The sequence below is a fragment of the Sarcophilus harrisii genome, chromosome 3 (assembly GCF_902635505.1).
Source record: "Sarcophilus harrisii chromosome 3, mSarHar1.11, whole genome shotgun sequence".
In the NCBI taxonomy this organism is placed as follows: domain Eukaryota; kingdom Metazoa; phylum Chordata; class Mammalia; order Dasyuromorphia; family Dasyuridae; genus Sarcophilus; species Sarcophilus harrisii.
This window is the reverse complement of record NC_045428.1, coordinates 303,854,861-303,869,411: the sequence shown is the minus strand read 5'-3', so window position 1 is coordinate 303,869,411 and position 14,551 is coordinate 303,854,861. Positions and strand designations below refer to the sequence as shown.

The window sequence follows — 14,551 nt, the reverse complement described above, 5'->3', positions numbered from 1 at the left end:
ACACGAACTGATGCTGAGTAAAATGAGCAGGACCAGGAGATCATTATAGAGTTCAACAACAATACTATATGATGACCAATTCTGATGGACCTGGCCATCCTCAGCAATGAGATGAACCAAATCAGTTCCTGGAGCAGTAATGAACTGAACTAGCTACACCCAGGAAAGAACTCTGGGAGATGACTATAAACCACTACATAGAATTCCCAATCCCTCTATTTTTGTCTGCCTGCATTTTTTATTTCCTTCACAGGCTAACTGTACAATATTTCAAAGCCCAATTCTTTTTGTACAGCAAAATAACTGTTTGCACATGTATACTTATATTGTATTTAACTTATACTTTGACATATTTAACATGTATTGGTCAACCTGCCATCTGGGGGGAAGAGGTGGAGGGAAGGAGGAGAAAAGTTGGAACAAAAGGTTTTGCAATTGTCAATGTGGAAAAATTACCTATGCATATATCTTGTAAATAAAAAGCTATAATAAAAAATTAAAAGAAAAACAAAGGTGGATTATTGTTTGGAAATGTAAGGAATGGTAACTCCTTTTGATCAAGAGTCTCCCAGACAAGCTAGTTCTTCTAACCCTGCTCTGAACAAAACTTTTGGCTTCTTGGCTTTCATATGTTGTGAACATTGGAATACTATATTTCATAGACCGAAAGAGCTATAATTATGACTAAGGATAACTTACCTGTAAAGTTAAGTATAATCCTGAATGAAAAAAAATGGATATTTGGCAAACAGACTTTCATATATTTGTGACAAAAATAGCAGAACTAAAGGGAAATTTTGACATAGAACAAGCAAGAGAAATTTTAAGGTAAACATATAAATGTAAGCGACTCAATAAGGTCAAATCATTTACTTCTTATATATGAAAATATTACCATATGTGGGGGTAAATAAAAATGAGCAACTCTCTCATACAAATGAGACCAAAAAAAGGAAAAATAGCTACAAAAGAAGCTAGTAGGAGCAAGTGTGTACAGAACTAAAAACCTTACTCTCATTAGGAATGGCTTAAAGAAAGAACAACATATATATCCAAAAGTGTATGAAAGTCTCCTAACTTCAAAAAGAAATAAGAAGAGGATAGAGTGGGAGAAGAGCTTAAAAGAGGGAGAAGAAGGGCAGACTAGTAGGTAGATGTAAAATAGAGGAATCTAGAGTGACAGAAATAGGATGGGAAGGATAATAAAGAAAATAGGAAAGAAGAAAATAAACAAGTAATTATAGCTTTACCCATAAAATGGAAACAGATTAAAAATATGAACTCAATAATATGTTGCTTTCAGGAAATGTTAAAAAATGTGAGATACACACAAACATAAAATAAATACAGGAGTTGAATTTCTTAAGTAAAAAAAGTGAAGGTAGAAATCATGATATCAGATAAACTTAAAACCAAATCAGGTTTAATGGAAAGAGAAAAATAGGGAAATCATTAAGTGTAAGCTATATGAATAAAAATTATTTTACAATATTTAAAAATAACTAAATAGAAAAAAGTTGTAATAGTACTATAATGTACTATTACATTATGAAATGATGAGTTGGTAGAGTTACAAAAAATGGAAAAATTTGGATTTATAAAAGAAGATGTTATCCACCTTTGGAAAAACAGAATGTATATGTGCAAATAGATGTATGATTATGAATAACTATGTGTTATATATGTATGTATATGTGTGTATATGTATATATATTTATCTATACATAGAAATATACATCTATGCTTAATTGCAATTTTCTTGGAATGGAGGATAAAGAGAGGAAAAGAGAAAAATAAAGCAAAAAGTACATAGCAGAGAAAAAAAGAAAACCTACAAGGAAGCAAAGAAAAGATATAGTTTTGAGCATAATGTATTATATTTATTATATAGTCTTTCCTAAAATGAGAATTCATTATTGTTGTTTGAATTTTTTATGTTTTGTTGTGTAGTAATTTTTTTTCATTTATTTTATATTTATGCTTAAAATAACATTTTTAAAAGAATATAAAAGTAGATATCATCTATCTTCTGTCTTTTCACATACTCCATAGTTCATTGGTTCCAAAACTTCATCTCTGGGAAAATGAAAGTAAAAAAATGATGAAGATCATACTTAAACTACCTTCTTTCAAGTCCTCAGGGATGGGGCCAGAGGTGTATGGGGAAATAGCAAAGGTGAATGGAGAAATGGATATTGCTAGAGTTGGTTTAAAAAAAAAAAAAGGAGGCAGGACGGCAGCTAGATGATGCAGTAGATAAAGCACCTGCTCTGGAGTTACATTTAATGCTTACTATCTGTGTGACCCTAGCAAGTCACTTAACCCCAATCACCTCACCCAAAAAAAATTTTTTTTAAAGGAGGAAGGACAGGGTGGAAATACACCATTCCTTAGGTCCCTCTGTCTTTCAAACTCCTATTTCTTTTTCTAAAGCTATTTTGTGTTTTATGATACTTGCTATGTGGTCAAAGCACTCACCTTTCTTTAGGATGTCCATTATCTTCTGCATTCACGGATTGGGAGCTTCTGGAATAAGATACAAATCAGAACTTTAGAGAAGAGACTTGCTATAGGAAAACAGGAGAGAAACATAACTTCCAAGACCTGTAGAAGCTGTATGGCCAAAATATAGGAACAGGGATCATTGTGTGACCCTGGACCAATCACTGATTTTTCTTGGCCTGATGTTCTCCTCTATAAAATGAAAGGGTCAGACCAGATGGTCCTCCCAGGAGTTCTAAATCCTTGATACCCTGATTTGTAGGCAAAGAGACTGGATTTAAATCCTGGTTCTGCTCCCTACTACTTTTGGCATCTTGGGAAAGGCGTGTTCCCTTCTCTAGGGCTTATTTTCCTCAGCTGTAAAGTTAGGTGGTTATATTAGATGATTTCTAAGATTCCTTCCAGATTTAAATCTTGTGGCCTATAGCAGGAATAAGGAGCCAGGTCAGCCTCAGTATTTGGAATACAGCTCTAGGATTTCATATGGGAGGGTGGGGAGAAAGGACAGGATAGGAAAGATATGGTACAATGGAAAGAGAACTGGACCTTCTTTTATATTTACTTACCTGTGTGATCTTGGGCAATTAAGCAATTATTTAACTTTCCTGAGTCTCATTTCTTCTTCTGCAAGGTTCCTTCTAGTTTTAGTTTTACGATCCTATGATGCCATCTTTTTTTTTCCCTTTTTTTTAAATTAAAGCTTTTTATTTTCAAAATATATGCAAAGACAATTTTCAACAATCACTCTTGCAAAACCTTGTGTTACAAATCTTTCCCTTCCTTCTCCCCACTCCCTCCCCTAGACTGCAAGTATATTAAACATGTGTAATTTTTCTACATATATACATATATTTCCACAATTATCTTGCTGCACAAGAAGAATCCGATCAAAAAGGAAAAAGATGAGAAAGAAAATAAAATGCAAGCAAACAACAAAAAAAGGGAAAATATTATGTTGTGATCCACACTTAGTTCCTACAGTCCTCTCTCTGGGTGTAGATGGCTCTCTTCATCACAAGATTATTGGAAATTGCCTGATTCATCTCATTGTTGAGTTTATTGTCATATAATCTTCCTGTTGCCGTGGAGACTGATCTCCTGGCTCTGCTTAGTTCACTTAGCATCAGTTCATGTAAGTCTCTCCAAACCTCTCTGAAATCATCCTGTTGACTATTATGCCGTCTTTGTTGTGGCTGAGTCAGTTTTTCAGTCATGTCTGATTATTTGTGACCCTATTTGGCATTTTCTTGGTAAAGATACCAAGGAGTAGTTTGTCATTTTTAGGAAACTGAGGCAAACAGGATTAAATGACTTACCCAGAGTCACATAGCTAGTGTCTGAGGCCAGATTTGAACAGGAAGATGAGTCTTCCAGACTCCTAGCTACCCCATGCTTCCGATGTAAAAAATTCCACAATTATAAACTTACTCCTTCTGGTTCAGATTTATGTCCTGTTAAAATGTGAATACTTCTGAAAGAACTAACTGAAGTATCTATCAGTCATTTGAACCTTAGTGTCTGTGATTTCTTGGCTGTTCAGTCTACATCTGAGGAATGCATATTTCTTCCTAATCTACTATTCTTTCCATTATATAATGCTGACTCCCTATGAGGGGAAGAAGAAAAGGCTTCATGACGGGGGTGTCAACTAAGTTATTCTTTGAAGACAGGTAAAGAATTTGAAAGGTAGAAATGAGGAGAGAACACATTTCAAGCATAGAGGATAGTTTGTGCAAATGCATGAAGGTGGGAGATGAAATGTTAGAACTCAAGGAATGGCGGGTAATAAATTTTGGTGAAACATAAGAGTCTGTGGAAGAAAGTAATATGAGATAAAGCTGGAAAGGTAGCTTAGAGCCAGATTGTGAAGTATTTTAGATTCCAAACCAAAGAGTTGCCAATATAATTTGTGTTTTGTTGTCTTCTGTACTCAAAGAAAACTAAAATGACATCATGATGTTGGAATAGTATATAGTGTGTCCCACTGTGGCTGATCAGATCAATAAGAGCTTTAAAGGCTCTCCCATTTATCAGGCACAAATAATCCACGTGAACTAGAGACACTAGGGAGTCACTGGTGATTTTAGAGCAGAGAAGTGACATGATCCATCAGGATAAAAGAAATCAGATTTATTTAACTCCTATTTTGCTTTCATTTCCCCCAGGAAGAATATTTAAAATGAAAAGCAATGAACAATACTGTAAAAATGACAGTTCAAAGTTCATGAAGAAACAGCCTAACCCTTTTAATTAGATAACAAGGTACTCAAGGCATTGATATGATTTCAAAGCTGCTCATCCTAGAGCATGGGAGAGTTGCCTGTAGACTAGAGAATGCTAAATGTCCTAATTTTCTAAATGGGAAAGAGTATGTACTCAGAAAAACACAAAATGGAAAGTTTTATATTGATTCCTAGTAAATTTCTAAATCATATCATTACATTTTTGCTTTATAAGACTTGAAAAAAATGTGGTATTTCTTGGAAGTCAAAATAGGATAATCATGTTAAACTTATCTTAAATGTTATTGGTGAAAAAAAATAAATGTTATTGATGGGGTTTTCTTATTTGAAGCAAGGCACTGGTAAAGTTTCTCAAGACATTATAATGATTATCTTTTTAATAAAGTAATTTAAAATAAGATAATAAATAATACAAGAATAGTAACTAGAAATAGAATTATTAAAGGTTCAAAAACTTTATTTTCTTTTTTTTTTTAAATTTAATTTTATTATAGTAACTTTATTAAGAATCCATCCGAAATTTTTTTTTATCCCTTGCACTCCTTCTTTCCGATTTTCCCCTCCCACCCCACCCCTCCCTAGATGGCAAAGGGGTCCATATATTTTAATATGTCCTAGTATTCCTAGATACAATGGTGTGCGATCCAAACATTTCTTGTTGCCAAGGGAGAAATTGGTTCATAAAGGTAAAATAACCGGGAAGAAAAAAAAAGAAACAGTTTTTTTTTCATTTTTTTTTTTGGGTTGTCTTCTGCCATCATTGATCAATTGACAATTGGTCTCTTTGTCCAAAAATCCACTTCCACAGTTACATCTTCCTTAATATGTTGTTGACATATAAATGATCTCTTGGTTCTGCTCATTTCACTTAGCATCATTCTTTTCTCTCAAGCTTCTGTATTCATCTTGTTCATTTCTTACAGAAAATAATATTCCTTTCATATACCAAATTTACCCAACCATTCTCAATTGATGGACATCCACTCAATTTCAACTTCTAACCAAACAGGGCTGTCAAACATTTTGGCCAATACTGGTCCCTTTCCTTCTTTAGTATTTCCTTGGGTATAAGATAGAAACACTCTGGATCAAAGGGTATGCACAGTTTGATAACTTTTTGGGATAATTCAGATTGCTCCAGAATGGTTGGATTTTCCCAAACTCCATCAATAATTAAATGTCCAGTTTCCCATCCTCAACACTCATTTATTTTTCCTTCATTTTAAATCTGACAGGTGTATGGGTATCTCAGGTTTCTTAATTTGCATTTCTCTGATTTTGATTTGGAACACTCTTTCATATGAGTGGTAATGATTTCAATTTCATCATCTGAAAATTTCTTTATATCCGACCATTTATCAATTGGAGAATGGCGGTTTCTTATAAATTAGAGTCAGCTCTCTATATATTTGGAAATGAGCCTTTATCAAGAACCAACTGTGAAAATTTTTATTTTTCTTCCCCTTCTAATCTTGTTTTTAGTTTTGTTTGTCAAACTTTTTAATTTGATTAATAAAATTTTCATTTTTGATTAATAATGGTCTCTAGTTCATCTTTAGTCCAAATTTCTTCCTCTTCCCAAAGTCTGAAATAAACTATCCTATTTCCTCTAATTTGTTTATTCCGTTCTTTTTCAAATCTGGACCCATTTTGATCTTATCTTGGTTTGATTGTTGTGTGGATCCATGAATAATTTCTACCATACTAATTTCCAGTTTCCCAACGTTTTGTCAAATAATAGTTCATCCCAAAAGTGGGATCTTTGCGTTTTCAAAACTGTTTATATTGACTATTCTGTCTTGTGAACCTAACCTGTTCCACGATCAACTAATCTTTTCCCAAATAAAATGGTTTTGGGACTCTGCTTTATAATATATTTTAGATCAGGTAAGAGGCCACCTTCATTTGATTTTTCATTAATTCTTTTGAATTCTTGACTTTTATTATTCCATTGAATTTTGTTTTATTTTTTAGATTTTAAAATATTTTTTCTTGGAATCTGATTGGTATAGCACTAAATAAATAGATTAGTTTAAGTTTGTCATCTTTATTATTCCTCGACCTTCCAGAACATGATATTTTCAATTTTTAATACTTTATTTGTGTGGAAAGTTTTTGTAATTTGCTCATATAATTCCCTGACTTTCCTTTGGTAGTGATTAAATTTTTATCTTGACAGTTATTCTGAATAATTTCTTTTGTATCTCTTGCTGTTGGATTTTTTGGTGATTATAAAAAATGCTGAGTTTATGGGGCTTTTTTTTTCCAACTTTGCTAAAATTATGGATTATTTCTAATAGCTTTTTATGAAATTCTAAGGGTTCTCTAAGTTACCATCATATCATCAAAAGGTGATGTTTGGTTTCCCCTCCTATTCTGATTCTTTAATCTCTTTCTCGACTCTTTTTGCCAAGGCTAATGTTTCTAATACAATTTGAATAATAATGGTGACATGGGCCTTCTTCCTCCAGATCTTACGGGAAAGATTCCAGTTTTTCCCCATTGCATTCACTGATGGTTTTAAATATTTGCCCCTGACTATTTTAAGAAAAGTCCATTTATTCCTAACTCTCAAGTGTTTTATTAGGAATGGATGTTGGATTTTTATCAAATGCTTTTCTGCATCTATTGAATGATCATATGGTTTTTGTTAGTTTGCTTTTGATATATCAATTTGTAATATTTTCCTAATATTGAACCACCCCATTCCTGGGTTTCCTACTTGATCATAGTGTATTTTGGGGATGATTTTCTGTAATCTTTTTGCTAATATTTTATTTGTTTTAGTGTTTATAGAGAGGTCTATAATTTTCTTTCTCTGTTTTCAGCCTACCTGGTTTTTATCAGTACCATGTCTGTGTTTAAAAGGGTTTGGTGGACTCCTTCATTTTTTCAAATGTTTTATATAGCATTGGGGTTAATTTTCTTTAAATTTTGGTAGAATTCCATTAAATCTATCTGGTCCTGGAGTTTTTTCTTAGGGAGTTGGTTATGCTTTTCTATTTCTTTCAAGATGAGACTTTTAGGTATTTCTTCTTCCCTTTAATCTGGGAAATATATTTTTGAAGGTATTCTTCCATTTCATTTTAAGTTTCAATTTATTATAAAATTGGGCAAAATAATTCTAATTATTTCTAATTTCCTCTTTTAGTGGGAGTTCTCCCTTTTCATTTTAAGACTAACAATTTGATTTTCCTCTTTCCTTTTTTAATCAGATTTACTAAGGGTTTGTCTATTTTGTTGGTTTTCATAGAAAACTCTTGGTTTATTAATTAATTCAATAGTTTTTTTTTTACTTTCAATTTTTTGATCTCTTTTTTATTTTTTAAATTTCAAGTTTAGTGTTTATAGGGGTTTAATTTTTCCTTTTCTAGCATTTTTTAGTTGAAAATTTTGCCTTCTCTTTTCTACTTTATGCAAGTAACCCTAGAGATATAAATTTCCCTTATTACCACTTTGGATCATCCCCACATTTGAATGATTTCATTTTGTCATTTCAGGTGAAGTTATTAATTATGTCCATGATTTTTTTCCAAATCTTCTAGTAGGGAATTTTTGTTTCAATTATTTTTGGTCCTTTCCTGCTTTTTTGGGTTAATTTTTTTGCATCGTGGTCTGAAAAGGATGCATTCACTATTTCTGCCCCATTTGAGTTTGGGTTTTTTATGTCCTAAATTTGGTCTATTTTGTATAGGTTCCATGAACTGCTAAAAAAAAGTGTACTCTTTCTTCTCCATTTCTTTTCTCCAGACTTCATATCTAACTTTTTTATATTCTATTTACCTTTTGACTTCTTTCTTATTTATTTTGTGGATTTGATTTATCTAATTCTGAGGTGCAAGGTTAGGATCCCACTATTATAGTTTTATCTATTTCTTCTTGCAGCTCTCTTAATTTTCTTTTAAATTTAGATGCTACACCACTTGGTGCATATATGTTTAATATTGATTTCTTCATTTTTAATGCTATCCCGGCAAGAAATACCCCTTATTCTTTTAATTAGATCAATTTTGTTTTTGCTTGATCTGAGATCAGGATGGCTACCCCTTTTTGACTTCACCATATAGTAGATTTCTCCATCCTTTTTACCTTTATTTCCCTGTATCCCCTGCTTCATGTGTTTTGAGGAACAATTTGGGGATTTGGCTTTTAATCCATTTCTAATCCTTCCTCTTTTGGGGTGGTTACCCCATTACATTTATGTTAAAATTCCAATTCCGTTTATTGCCATCTTGTTAACCCTATTTTCTTTTTCCCTTCTCCCCACCCCCTTCCGGTATTAAACTTGGGCACCCTTGCTTCCAGCCCTCCTTTTTTTAATCCCTCCTCCCCACCTTGGGTTCCCCCCTTCTTCTCCTTTCCCTCTCAGTTTCGATTCCCTTCTGTGGCTTATTCCTTCCCTTTTCCTTTCCCCTCCTTTTCAATAGGATGGGAAGTTTCCCATATATTGAATATGTCTAAAAATTTTTTTCTCTTAAATCAATTCTTATCAAAATCCCCTAATTTTCCCCCTTTTTCTTAGAATAATGTTTCCTTTGCCTCTTTGGAGGAATGTAACTTTACCCTTTTTCTGATACAAGTCTTTCACCTCAATTTCTAGAACAAGGTAACATTATTTTTTTATACATCTTTACAGAAAATAGTTAAGATTTTTTTTACCTTTTTTAGGTTTTTCTTGAGTTCTATATTTAGATCAAAATTCTTTTAAGTTCTGGTTTTTTCACAAAAAATATGAAATTACTTATTTCATTGAATGTCTTCTTCCCTGGAAAAAGATCTCATTCCTTTGATTTATTTTTGGTTGCATACCAGTTCCTTACCGAATATCATATTCCCCGATCTTTTAATGGATGCTAGATCTTGGGTATTCTTATTGGCTCCTTTTATTTGTTGGGTTTTCTAGCCGCTTGGGTATTTTTCCTTTGTTTGAGGGTTCCAGCTATATTTCTTGTCTTTGATTTTAGGATCCCCTTTGTTAGTGAATCCTTTAATGCCCCTCTTTTTCTATGACTTCTGGGCAGTTCTCTTTTTTCTGGAAAAATAGTGTCAGGCTCTTTTTTTTCTTTTTTCTGGGGTCAATATTCTCAGTTTTCTCCTAGACCTGTTTTCCGGTCTGTTTTTTCCCAGAAGGTATTTCACATTTTCTCCATTGTTTGGTTTTGGTCTTGTTTGATTCTTCTTTCTCCTTGGTTTCAAATTAGTTCATTCTTATTTTTCAATGAAGTTTTTCTTCACTCCTTTTTTTATCTTTTCTAATTGTCCAATTTGTTCTATGGAATGTTTTTTTCCCATTTATTCTTTGATATTTTCTGTTTCAGTTCACTACTCTTATTTTCAAGTTTTTTTCTTTATCCCTCTGTCTTTAAATGGTGGGATGCTTCAGACTCTCTTAAGCCTCCTCTCCTTTTCCTATTTTTCTTCTAGCTCTCTTTGAGAGCCTTTTAATTTCTTCTTAGTTCATCTGTGCTGATGAACAGATGATCTCCTCCTGTGGGGATTCACCTGAAGATAATCTGTTTTAGTCTCCTCAGGGTTTAGAGTCTGTTCTCTGTATAAAAGCTGTCAATCGTTAAAGTCCTTTTTAAGTTTTTGCTCATTTTGTCAGAGAAGAATCAGAGACAAACTAGCAAAGAAAAAAAAGGAAAAAACCCACAAATGGAATCTGCTTTTTTGGGGGAGGGGCTGGGTGGCGTTATGGAGCTTCCTCTACAGACTGAGGGGGCAGCAGGGAGGCACCAGCAGGACTGTGCTGCGCCTGCGCTCTGAGACTCTGAGAGCGTGCTGAGATGCTGTGGGGGAGGGGTGGCCGGTCTCAAGGAACTCCAGCTGTTTGGGGTTGTATTCTTCACCCTGGTGTTTTAGCTTCTCTGCTGGGCTACTGACTTGCTGCCAGGGGCAAAGTATCCAATCCTGTGGTGAAGCTCTCCCCGCAGAGACGGCTGAGATCATCTGCTCAGCTGTGAGCTGCCTGCTGAGCTCTCACTGCTGCTGCCCTCAGCCTGTGCACGATCTAAAACCATCCCCTGCCCTCGAGCAAAAACAGACCTTTCCTGGTGAATCTCAAGGATGTCTTCTCTTGGTAACTATTTGTGGGGTTTTTTTTGTCAGGCATTAATTCAGAAGCTTGTAATGAGATGGGTTCTGAGAGAAAATGCGGAGCTTACACAGCTGTGTGCCTCCTCGCCGCCATCTTGGCCAGAAGTCCACAACTTTATATTCAAAGTGTTCATTAATGGCTGGAGAATTCCTAGTAAAGTGTTATAAGACTGTGAAATAATAAGGTTGATTCTGTGTCTTTCTTTAATTGATCATATTTGCAGTTAATTGATTTTATCTTGTTACTTCTAAGTCATGATTCATTGTCTCTGAACTTAGTTCAGAAATTCAATTGTCTTGTGTAATGAGTTAAATTTAGAAATCCAATTCTCTTATTAATCACTGGTCTAATCTTGTGTCAAGGAAATCTGTTATCTTTGAAGGAGGCAAGTGGACATCAGGGAATCTGATCTAGTGTCTTCACACTACCAAACTGTCTTTCGAGGATGTCAGATCTGTTATTCCAAATGTCTGGTCCATCATCTCCAATCTTGAACATTTCTTAATCACAGAAGGGAAGAAGGGAGTTATTACTAGCCCTCATTCCCAATTTCCAACAAATCATGTTGTCCTGATTCCCATAATGCTGTCTACTCTGTAACCAATTGCATTTTCCTCACTTTTGTAATTCTCTTTTAGTACTTCCAAAACTATGGTAAACCCTGTCTTGTGGTCTTTGGTCATCGAGAGGTCAGTGAACCCATTTATTGGTTATTGCTAACCTAACCAATAAATTGATCATGCTCAAGCCATTATCCTCAATTTGCTTTTAATTTTCTAACATAACAGCTGTGTCTGTTGGACATTCTTTTAAATCAATCACATGAATGAGTCATAGAGGGGATGCTTATCCAATGAGCAAATTACACAAAATAAATGTGATGGATGACAAAATTATGATTTAAAACAACCTTCTAAGCTAAGCTAAGCTAAGCCAAAACCAACACAATGAAATTAAGTGAGGTGGTGAAGGGAGGAAATAAAATTAACACATGCAATGGCCTAAAGGCATCACTATGGACACATGTAAGTGGGAAAAGTGAGTTGTCAATGTAGCAAAAATGAAAAAAAAAAAAAAGTAAGATAGCCACGTGTTGTGCTGAGGTGATAAATCCCTGAGAAATAGTTAATACTGAAAGCAGAAAGAAAGGAAGGAAGGGAGGGAGGAAGGAAGGAAGGAAGGAAGGAAGGAAGGAAGGAAGGAAGGAAGGAAGGAAGGAAGGAAGGAAGCATTTATTAAATACTTACTATGTTCTAGGCACTATGCTTAGTGTTTTACAAGCATTATTTCATTTGAACCTCACAAAAACCTTGGGAGGTTACTATTATCCCCATTACACAGTTGAGGAAACTAAGGCAGGTAGGTTAAATGACTTGTCTAGAGTCACACAATTAATTAAATGTCTGAGGTTAAATTTAAACTCATGCCTTCTTGACGCCTGCTACTGTGCCACCTAGCTGCCTCTGATAGAATCACAAATCTAACAAGACTTCTAAAAGTCTTATATTTACAATTTGTTTGCTTTTTTCTTAATCCAGTGCCAACCAGCCCTTAGCACAGTGCCTGACACATTGTAGTTGCTTAATAAATGCTTTTTGATTAATTAACTAACAACTCTAGCTTAAGGAAAAGCTAGTTTGGAAGCAGTTTAGTCAAGAAGTCTGTATGGCTGCTGAGTCTCACAAAACCCCTGGATCATAGATTTGGAGCTAGAAGGGGACCTTAGGAGCCATCTAGTTCAATCCCCTCATTTTATAGCTAATAAAGGTGAGGATCAGAAAGTTTCAGTCATTTGCCCAGGTATAAAATTATACAGGTAAGCTTTAGGAGAAATATGATTTGTAGGAGATAGAAGTGTTAATTTCAGCTAAGTAACTCATTTAACATTAAGAAATTCCCTTTAGCTTTAACTGAATTAATTAAATATAAACAGCCTTACCTTTTACAATTAGTTGACTAGGCAAGTGGTTGAAAGTAGCTCTCTAAACAAAATTTTAAAACAGGTCAAATCACTAACACTAACCTTGGCAATAACCCTATTGAGAAATGGGGCACTTTGTCCCCAGGCCACAGAAAGAACCTCCCTGTTCTTTCAGTGGGGAGAATTGGGAGGTGGGACTTTTCTATATCCCATAACTACACTGAACCCCCACTAGTGAAAAATTCCTGCAAAGGGATCTGCCCATGGCCTTTTGGGCTAATCCTGAAGGTTCTATCCTTTCTAGCTCTATGTTTCTATTATCCTACCATTACAACCACTTAGGTGAATCAAGGATCTCTCCTGAGGTCCCTGAAGAGAAAACTCTCTCTGCATTTTAACTTGTTAATGATTTGGCTAAGGTATTTGACATCTAGAGCATTGGTCTCCAGATTTTTTTGATTATACATCTTTATCAATAAAACATTTTGATCACATATTCCCAAAAATCTGTATATTTACTCATTCATAAGTTATACATATTTACTAACATTTTCCACCATGTTGTGTATTACAAAAATAGCATTAAATGAACATTTTAAAAGATGAGATAAAAATGAAATAATATTTGAACCTAAAGTTAATAGGGAGTCACTGGAGTTTATTGACTAGGAGAGTGACCTGGTCATAATTGTGCTTTAAGAAAAGTCACTTTGGCAATTATGTGGAGGGATTAGAGAGGGGAGAAACAGAGCAGCAAGAATAATTTGGTTTCTCATTGTTCAGTCATTTTCAGTTGTGTGTGACTTTTTGTGACCCTATTTGGTGTTTTCTCAGCAAATATACTTGAGTGGTTTTTTTTTTAATTTCTTTCTCCAGCTCATTTTACGAAGAAACTGAGGGAAATAGGATTGATGTGCCTAAAGCCATCTCACTAGTATCTGATACTAGATTTGAATTTAGGAAGATGAGGCTTTCTGACTCCAGTAAGGGCACTCTATCCATTGCACCACTTAGCTGCACCAACAATAAAATATAACAATATGCTAGCAGTGTAGGAATAGAATCAACAAGATTTAACTTAAAATTTGGGTATGTGGAATGAGGAGAGTGAGCAGCTAAAGATTACACTGAGGTTGTGAGCCTGTGTGACTGGAGGGATTGGTGTCTTCAGAAGTAATTAGGAAGTCTGGAAGAAGAGTCTGTTTGAGAGGAATGGGGTGGGGTGTCTGTGCATAATGGAATGACATCTGCAGTGAAGATCACAAACCATCTCATCTTGTTGGACTCACTCTGTCTCATCTAAAGTACCAAAAGAGTACCATCCTCTGAGGAGGAAGAGGAGGAGGAGGAAGAGGAAGAGGGGAGAGGAGGAAGGGGAGAAAGGAAAAGGAAGAGGAAGGGGGGAAAGGAAGAGGAGAAGGAAGAAGAAGAGGAAGAGGGAGGAGGAGAAAGGGAAGAAAGGAAAAGGAAGAAGAAGAGGAGGAGGAGGAAGAGGAAGGAGGGAAAGGAAAAGGAGGAGAAGGAGGAGGAAGAGGAAGAGGAGAAACATAAATGTGATGGGGGAGGCAAGTATATTTTCAAAATGAAGCCTGTGGTATTACTGCCATGAATGTCTGAATGGTGGTTAGGAGATTGAGAGCTATCTAAGAAGGGAGAAAGCTGGGAGCTTGCACAGCAGAGTGCTGGGGGGAGTAATGAGGAATAAAGGTAGCATATATTTGGGTTGAAGATAAGCCCTTTTCATTCTCTACTTAGTCAATCACATACTCTTTTGGATCAGGTTGTGGC

At 34.9% G+C, this 14,551-nt stretch overlaps 1 protein-coding gene across 2 annotated transcripts in view; it reads right to left on the bottom strand.

Moving 5' to 3' along the window:
• Positions 1–1,949: 1,949 nt before the first annotated feature.
• The window catches only part of CD86 (CD86 molecule), a 79,518-nt gene continuing 66,916 nt past the window's right edge, over positions 1,950–14,551 (bottom strand). For both annotated transcript variants that reach the window (XM_031959729.1, XM_031959730.1), the window contains exons 7-8: positions 2,479–2,526; positions 1,950–2,076 (exon numbers count right to left, since the gene is read on the bottom strand). In XM_031959729.1, the coding sequence (XP_031815589.1) occupies positions 2,019–2,076; positions 2,479–2,526 (106 nt within the window). In that variant the 3' untranslated portion in view covers positions 1,950–2,018. The remainder of the gene's footprint in view (positions 2,077–2,478; positions 2,527–14,551) is intronic.